General features: G+C 47.1%; 1 protein-coding gene across 1 annotated transcript in view; it reads right to left on the bottom strand.

Moving 5' to 3' along the window:
• Positions 1-8,643: 8,643 nt before the first annotated feature.
• The window catches only part of LOC102386665 (histone H1.01-like), a 743-nt gene continuing 295 nt past the window's right edge, over positions 8,644-9,091 (bottom strand). The window contains exon 1 of the mRNA XM_006024182.1: positions 8,644-9,091. This exon is cut by the window's right edge and continues 295 nt beyond it. Within this exon, the coding sequence (XP_006024244.1) occupies positions 8,696-9,091 (396 nt within the window). The 3' untranslated portion in view covers positions 8,644-8,695.

Here is a 9,091-nt window from a genome sequence, read left to right as displayed (position 1 = left end):
AGGATGGAGGTGAGACTGACTGGCCTATAGTTGCCCGGGTCCTCCTTCCTCCCCTTCTTGAAAATGGGGACCACATTGGCCCTTTTCCAGTCCTCCGGGACTTGGCCCGTGCGCCATGAGCGTTCAAATATTCCCGCCAGTGGCTCTGCTATGATGTCAGCCAGTGCCTTCAGCACCCTCGGATGGAGCTCATCCGGGCCTGCTGACTTAAAGGCATCCAGTTCTTCCAAGTGACTCTGCACCATCTCAGGGTCTACGCATGGAAGTCTGGCGCACAATAGTGGGTTGACTCATCTTTTGCTTCTTGAATGCTGAGGGTGGTTCCAAGGGCTGGGTCCTTGGTCCAGGTATTGGTTTTGATGGTTCCGTCATTCAGAGGGAGCTATTTTTAGACCTACTGCCATTGTCTCTCAAACACCCTCATTTATCCCCATCATTCAGGAACCAAGTTACATAGGAGGGGTAGGTATGAGTCAAAGGTTACACAACCAGGCATGGGGACAAGATAGAAACTTGACAAACAAAATGGAAACTTGACATGACTTATGCTAACTTAACTTACATTTGTAGGCCTAAATCATATAGTATCAGTAAAACAGCAATATAGAACAGTAAAAATCAATATAAACATAATGATTATACAATATAAAGAAGGAGACAAAACAAACCAATACAACTTGCTACCAATATAAAATGCTGCGGCTTATCCTATGTCTTAGCTCACTTATACTTATCTATAGGGAATAGAGAGGGAGAGAAAAAGTCAGAAATGGTAAGGAAAAGGGAGGGAATTCATTGTTAAATAAAAAAACCCAACAGAAACTGGGGGTTTTGCTACACAGCGGGACTGGGGCAGCTTCTTCTGGCTGTTGCCGCTGCTGGCCACAGCACTACAATATTGATAGAGACCCATACACACAGCCCTGACCTGATGTGCCCCACACCTGCTCTGGGTGCCCATGTCCAGGCTGAGCAGCAGCTGGGCAGAAACTGGCCTCTCCCTCACCTACCGCTTCTGGGCAGTTCTTGGTGCAGCCACCTGAAACCTTCACTGCGCTGGGCTTCCCTGCATGACCGCCACCTGGGTTGACCTATGGCTGTTCTGCACTATCACTGCTGCCCCACTGGGCAGCCCAGAAGCAGTGGTGATTTTGGTAGAGCCGCAGGGCAGCCTGGCATGCTGTGGGCTCTGGGTGGCTGCACCAAGAACTGCTCAGCAGTGGCAAGAGGGAGGGGTTGCTTTTCCCCTGCGCCGAGCAACAGTTTCTGCCCAACAGCCACTGCTGCTGGTGCTGCTGAGCCTGGGCAGGTGAGTCTGAAGCAAGTGCAGGATGCACTGGGCCAGGGTCCATGCATGGTTCTCTGCCAGTACCACAGGGCTGGGCCCAGTGGCAGCAGCAGCAGCCAGAAAGAGCTGCCGCTGCATGAGCTGCCTAGAAAGTCAGTCCAACCGTGGGGCTGCCCCAGCCCTGCTGTGTGCCCAGGGGGTGGCAGGATGTGTCACAGCCAGGCAGCGCCTGGACCAGGCGGGACCAAGGGACCTTCTGTGAGCCAGACAAAGCCCCTCTGTGGGTTGTATTTTGCCCACCTCTGCTCTACATACCTTTCTTGTGACTGCTATGGTTCACTTAATAGTCAAAACACACCTTTATAGTTACACTATCCTTATTCTCTTTACAATGACAATACTGCACACCCATGTGCCTGTGTACGTGCATACCCATCACTTTCACCTTTATCCTTCACAATCACACAAAGGACTGCCTCCACATCTCCTCCGCATCCCCCCCAACCCCCTTCCAACTCCCCTTCCTGATTCCCCAGTCCTTTCATTCATTGCTGTAATTGTCATCATCATCATCGTGTTCATCTCCTGCATCATCATCATCATCATCATCATCATCATATTCACTCTCACCAGCTGTCCCATCTCTGAACAGACTTTGCCAGTCTTTTCTTTTCCATATGATCTCTGCCATCTCCTCCCTGACATCTTCTACTAACTTTCTATGGTATCCTCTTGACTGAGAGGTTTGCATGCCTGGACATAAGCAGGTTCCTCATCTTCCACAGGACATTTCTGAAGCAGGAGACTAACTGGTCAAAGCTGGCTGTCAGCGTCCCAGGTGCTTGGTCAAGTAACCAAACAATACTGCCTTTTTCTTCCGTGTCTTGTTCCTTTCACCACCATAAGGAGTAATATTACTGTCTTCCACACCTCCTTTGCATATGGGCAGTACCAGGGGAAGCGCTTGATTGTTTCTGTCTTGTGTTGGCAGGTTTACCTGGGGCAGTTTGGTAGGCTTCTCTTCCTCCTTCTTTTTTTCCATGCCCGCACAGGGAGTGCCCAGAGAGCTACCTGTCAGTTCAAGTCTCTGTGCTCCTTTTTCAGGTCCTTGTGGATGATTCTCTCCCACATGGTCTGGCATCTGTTGCCAGATAGTAGGTCCAAGAGTGACATGATGTCTCTTGCCCTTATCACCTCCTGCATCTTACAGTGGTTCATCAGGGTCACTGGGGTCTTGTTGTTCAAATCTTTTTTTTTTTTGGACACCTTACAGGACCTTGTAAAACCACAGTGATTCCATGGCCCACAGGCTCAGGTTGGTCATCATGTATACCCACCATTGTTGCAGCAGATGTCCTGCAAAATACTTTACAAATCAAGCTGTTTTGGATTCTTTTCCCATTGCCAGTTTACAGATCAGGCTTATGTACTTGGATCAGAGGAGTAGCAGGGCATATGGCATTTCTCTGCCCCCAGACCATTTTGTTTTGTTTAGTGTGATCCTTACCACCTTTTCCCATCTGCAGCCCCAGAAAAAACACACATGTGGCTCTGGAGTCTACAGATGACCTGCTCCAAAGAGGGTAAAGACTAATGCAGTGTACAGAAGCACTAGTAGCAACACAGCCCTCCTGAATACTATGTGTGTTGGCCCATTGACAGGTGGTGTCTGTGCCTTAGTCCAAGTCTCTTTAACTTTGGCCTCAGTCTTTTCCCATGCCCTCTGTCCAGTCAGCTCTGGGTAAAACTCCACCCTGAGGATGTTCGCCCCACACAGGGGACAGACTCCAGAGTTGACAGGTCCCCAAGTTCACCCAGTACCAGTGCTTTTTGTGCACATTGAGCTTGGCCCCTGCCACTGCTTCATGTACCTGGGTGTGTTGTAACACTCTTCCGACTGACCCTTTGTCCCTGAATAGGGCACTGGGTCATCCATGTAGCCCAGGACTTTTCCCAGCTGCTCCTGGAGATTGGCTTTCTGCCCATCCCAGGGTACCCCATAGCCACTGAGCTAGCAGTTCCATCACTCATCTCAAAAGGATTGGTTACAGTGAACAAGGAAGAGGAACTACAAAGTAACTGTTCAGGCTACCCTCTTATTTTGGTATTATTTCCAGTTCCCTGAAGCTAGAGGTTATTTAGATTTCATGTGAGAACATTTCCTGACTTAATGACTACAGCAGGACCAGTTTAAAAAAGGAAGTCAGGTAACACTGAAAGATCTGAGGTTTCTTTGTGAACAAAATAGACATGTGCTGAACTGGATAGTGAAGTAGATTTGGAACTTCTGGTCTCCCTATCTCAGAATACGAGAGGGATGTTCCTATAATATTGAAAGGTGGAAAATTCAAACAGTTTGGGCATGTCCAGACAAGCACGGTCATGTGGTATGTGGCAAACGTGTTTGCAGTGCCACATACCACACAGTCCAGAGTTCTCTGTGCTGCAAAAGTGCACTGCCCAAGTGTGTACTGCTCCATTTTTTTCCACAGTATTTTTTGATCCCTGGATATCCTGTGCACACTCAGGCAGTGCACACTCAGGCAGCATGCGCTGCTAAAAAGCAGAGCCAGGCTGCTTGGAGCCATGCTGCGGCTGCTAGCTAGGTTCCACCCAGCAGGATTGCCATGGCTGAAGCTCTGGGAGACCCCCAGGACCCCAGGTAAGGCTGCTGTGGCCATCACAAGGCTGGCCCCAGCCTCCCCTATGCCACCTGGGGCAACTTGTTGTGCACCAGTGAACGTGGCACGGGCATTCCTCAGGGACAAGAAGTGGCAATGCAAGGTGCACCGCTGCTTCTTGTCCCCAGGGAACCAAACATCCACGCACATCTGGACACACTCTTTGTCTCCATCACTTTAACTATGTCCAGGCTACAAAGCAGGATAACACATTGCAGTAGAGGCCTGGAAGGAGGAACTCAAGATATATGGAAAAACTGTTGTATGTTTGCTAGGACCACTCTGAACATTACGCTTCCAGTCTTATTTATTCTTCCTTTGTATTTCCTTCACTGTATCCCTTTTTTGTCTTTTGTGCTAAGACTCTAGGGTCCTCAAGACCAGAACTGTTTTTTTTCTTTTATCTTTGTACAGAGTCTAATACATGGACAGGCAATTATTTTGGGCAGAGGGCCACTTACTGAGTTTTGGCAAGGCATCGAGGGCTGCATGACAGACAGCCAGGGGCAGATAAATATTAACTTTCTAAAATTTTTAGTGGCTCTGTGGGCCAGATGGAATGGCCTGATGGGCTGCGACTGGCCTGTGGGCCGGATTTTGCGCACCCCTGATCTAGAATGTAAACATTTCTGAGACTGGCAATAAATATCTTAGAACTGATTGATTTTTTAGGGGCTCTGTGGGCCGGATAGAATGGCCTAGTGGGCTGCATCCGGCCTGTGGGCTGCATTTTGCCCACCCCATGTCTGATACATTAGAGACCTAACTGGGCCCTCTACTTACAATACTAGTTAATAGCTTTTATGTGGATGATACAAAATTATAAAACATAATGCTCAGCAGGGAAGGGAAAGAATATAAAAAAGCTTCTGGAAATTGCTTTAAACCACCATGCTTCATTTTTTTAAAACTCTAATTGTTAAAGAGAAGAAGCGATTCCTCCTGTAGAGCAGATTAAGCAGAATGCTGTAAGGACCCTTGATTATTTCTGTTAGAGATCGGTTTCTTTTGCTTTTTTTCTTGTCTCTGTGTGTGTTTATTTGTACTTAGTGATTTTGAATACTCATGTATTTGTTTACTGCTGCATTGAATATTTGTATTTCTTGTTTTTTACTTATTGAACAAATGTATAACATTGGAAACATGTGCTAAGAACTGAATATGTGAACTTAGTCTGCAGTAAACAATTCATACCTTCCTCCCTGCTCCTCTTTCCCCCACAAAAAAGTCAGAGTTCAGAGTAATCAACTGATTTTTTTTCAAAGGAGCCTTGTCTTTAACGATGAAATTAATTTGATGAAAGAGGATATGGTGTAGCTTTCTGTGATAATATGGTGGTGAACTAGGTGACTCAGGAAATCCCTTCCAGTCTTATGTTCTTAAGTTGTGACATTATTCCCTAATTTGATGTTATGGCGTTTCCTGCATCTTCCTTTGATTCCACTAACTATAGAAAACAGAATACTTCAAAAAAGAGACTATGGACTGCATTATGTTCATACTGTCACCCCTTTTAACTTAACCAAGATTTGGGGTGTTGTAGGTTATTCCACTTAGGAAGGGAAGTCCATGATAGAGTCTCATATTTGTGGTGCAACCCTGCTTATTTACAATATATTTTTTATTTACATTGCTTTTTGGTACACAGGAGTAATCAAGCAACCACAGATTATCTTCACCACAGGTCCTTCTATAACCTATTTTCCTGGCCTTTCCCAGGATTGCACATAGTTCCAGCGATGTCAGGCTTTCTTTTAGAGGTATATAGGTATTTAAATTTTGTCTGACAGATACCCTAGCTGTTTTTAAATTCTCTAGATTGTGTACATTTGCAGACTTATATATCCTATCAAAAAACAACTGCAGGTTACACATGCCCTCATTCTGGTTCATGGCTGAATCTCAATGGTTTTCCACCTGGCTACCACATGCACCCTGGCCCACAAAAAATATGTATAGCAGGAGCTCCTCCACCCAGTTTGAATTCCTTGCATTTGAATAACCTTTTTTTTGGCTTTTTATGGATGGTAACTTGATTGATAGAGGTTGGTGAACCCTACCCAGTAACAACCCAATAAAACCCCCACTTAGTTTCACTCATGCTGGCAAAAGACTGGCTAACACAAGTAAGAAGATAGGAACCTAAACTTCAGGACACCATTTGTTCATCCAACCCAAGGGCCAAGCCCCAAATGACACATTTGTCAACAGGACAGATTCAACCACCCAAACTGAACAAAAGCTATAACAATCAATGGGCGTGTCAATGAGATGCTACAGTGCAGTCATTACTGCACATTTATTTAGTATTTGTTAATACAAGTACTAAATAAATGTGCAGTAATGACTGCACTTTATTAGCAAGTACTAAAAAATGCACAGTAATCAGAGTTACTGTGCAGTAGTGCTGGTGAAAATCTTTTAGGTGACGCTACTGCACAGTGGCCTAATAATACTGTGCTCTAGATTATTAGCACTGTCCATGCTGTAAAGTGCTACTGCACAGTATTTTCTGGCTACTGCATAGCTGGAGACACACCCAGTGTAAGGGAAAAGCCGGCTCACACCTTAGCCCAGGAAGACTGCTGCCAGCATTGGCCAGGTAACTCACAGCAGGCTCAGCCCAATGACATTTTAGTCAGAGATCAGGATCCATCTGAAGCTGCAGAAATTCCCTCACAGCACAGTCTGTGTAAATACTGTTCTACTGACCAATCAGCTTCATTTGTGAGACCATCTAAAACCAATCTAGTTTTTGTCATTAGGTCTCAATCCTCCCCAGACTAAACCGTAGCAAGTTCCCCTTAAAGACTTACCAGGCAAAAACTAAACTTTATGCAGTAACACAAACACAATTCCTATCATCTTCTTGATGAAGCCTGAAAGTGTACCTACCTTAAACATCTTTCCGGATAGAAAAGGTAAAAAATACTTTAATAAAATAACGTTTATACAGATTTCAGTTTTATATATTTATGTACATCAAAAACGCTCAACTTGCGTGTTATGGCACCCCAATGTGCCTTGAGATCCCTTCAGGCACTAAAAACTGGTTATTTTTATTTGGCCTAACCTAATATTAATGGCATGGATTAACAGATTCTTTTATTTTCTCAGGTTATTTCTTAAGGTTTAAACGTAAGTATTCATTATAATTAAATATCATCTTAAAGACTTAGTATTTATAATTTAAGTTTGTGCTAGGTCCGTGTTCTGCAACTGAGTGGTCTATCAATAAGTGGTAACATCTGCAGCCTATACTCCCTTTTCACCAAGTTTTTGATTGTAGTAATTCAGGCAACAGTCCTAGCGGTACTTTGCCTGCTTCCTTTAAGGCCTCTGTGGCCCTGTGCACGTCTCAAAAAAGTCCACCAACTCCTCTAGTATCTCCTCCTGGATCTTTCCTTCCATTTCCTCGTGTGCGCCATGCGGTGAGCAAATCTCAGAGCATATAGCCTTAAGGTCCCGCAAGCTGCAGATAGCAGCACGGAAAGGAAAGTGGTCATTGTTCCATCCAGTTTCAGAGAACACTGCACAACCTCCCTCCAATTTCTGAGATACCATAGCCAAAGACTATGCCCAAGTTTTGGGAGACCTCAGTGATAAATAGTGCAGCAGCTCCAACCTGGGCAGGTGGCTAGACAAAGGGCAGGGAGGGAATGCAAACTGTTTTCCATGCCCTTGGAACTGCCCAGCTCAGCCAGCACTGGGTGAAGGCACCAGGGATAAGGGCATGATCCTGGATTTTGGGGCTGATGTGTTTTGGGGCCTTTTTCAGGACACAGCAACTCGGAGAACATAATGTTGGGTCAATTTGACAAAAGCACCTTTTAGGCAAAGCCAAGGGCAACCTGGTTAGGTATTCTTTGTAAAACTTAACAGGAAGGTACACTAAAGGCAAGCACCCTAAAGGAATGAATAGGTAAAACCACTTCAGAATAGACATGGAGTACAGAAAGTTTAGGTAGCACACTTTATCAGTATGGATATTCACCAGCAGTGGTCAGAGAACATGCTGGCTTTTTGTACAGCTGTAAGTGCCACTTGGCTGGGGACAGGAGGCTGAGAGCGTTTGTGGGCTGTGACCAAGGAGATAGTTTCTGTGTACGCTGAAAGCAGAACTCGGAGGAGAGTTAATTCGTTCTCAGGAAGATGTCCCGCCCCCAAGGCGCGCACAGCGCAGCTTCACCCCGCCCCTGGACTCCGGCGGTGCAGTATCTCCCCCAGTGATTCCCTGCCCGCCCGCTGCAGGTCGCCGTGACTTGACAACTGGCCAATCCTGGAGCAGCGCGGGCTTTTCGAACTCGCTGACGCTCCCCGCCCCCCGCACGTCACAAAGCAAATACTGGATCGCCGCGTTTCCTGTCCCGCGCCCCCCTCCCGGCTCCGGTGTGCGCTGGTGCGCTCAGATAAGCAGCTCATGTCCCGCCCCGCTGGCTCCCAGCAGGGTTTCGTGAGGGGGTAATCTATAGTCGGAACGGATTTCCCAGCTGCTTGGAAATAGAATTTTTAAAAATACCATTTAAACCAAGGCCCCTGTGGGTGGTTTCCTTGGGGCCGGGAGAGGAAGGGGAGAAGCCAGGGGGAGAAAAGAAACATGCAAAGTAATCCCCCCAGGGCCCCACGTTAGGGATAAAATAAAAAGGTGCTTCAGCTCTTTCTGGAAAATGTGGGTGGCTCTTAAAAGAGCCGTTGGGTGTATAGGTGCAAGCATCTTCAAATCGGCTTACTTCTTCTTAGGCGCCGCCTTCTTGGCCTTGGCTGCCTTGGGCTTGCTGGGCTTGGGCTTCACCGCCTTGGCCTTGGCCGGGCTCTTGGCGGCCCGCTTGGGCTTGGCCGCCTTGGCCTTCCTGGGGCTCTTGGCCGCGCTCTTCTTGGCCGCCGCGGCCGCCGGCTTCTTGGCTTTCTTGGGGCTCTTCTTCACGGCCGCCGCCTTGGGCTTCTTGGCCGCCGCCTTCTTGGGCTTGGCCGCCGCCACCGCCTTCTTCTTGGGCGCCTTCTCCTTGACCTCGCCCGGCTTCTTGCCCAGCTTGAAGGAGCCCGAGGCGCCGGTGCCCTTGGTCTGCACCAAGATGCCCTTACTCACCAAGCTCTTGAGCCCCACCTTGATGCGGCTGGTGGT

The sequence above is a fragment of the Alligator sinensis genome, unplaced genomic scaffold (genome assembly GCF_000455745.1).
Source record: "Alligator sinensis unplaced genomic scaffold, ASM45574v1 scaffold166_1, whole genome shotgun sequence".
Lineage (NCBI taxonomy): Eukaryota > Metazoa > Chordata > Crocodylia > Alligatoridae > Alligator > Alligator sinensis.
The sequence above is the reverse complement of the archived record's forward strand: the minus strand, read 5'-3'. Positions and strand labels throughout refer to the sequence as shown.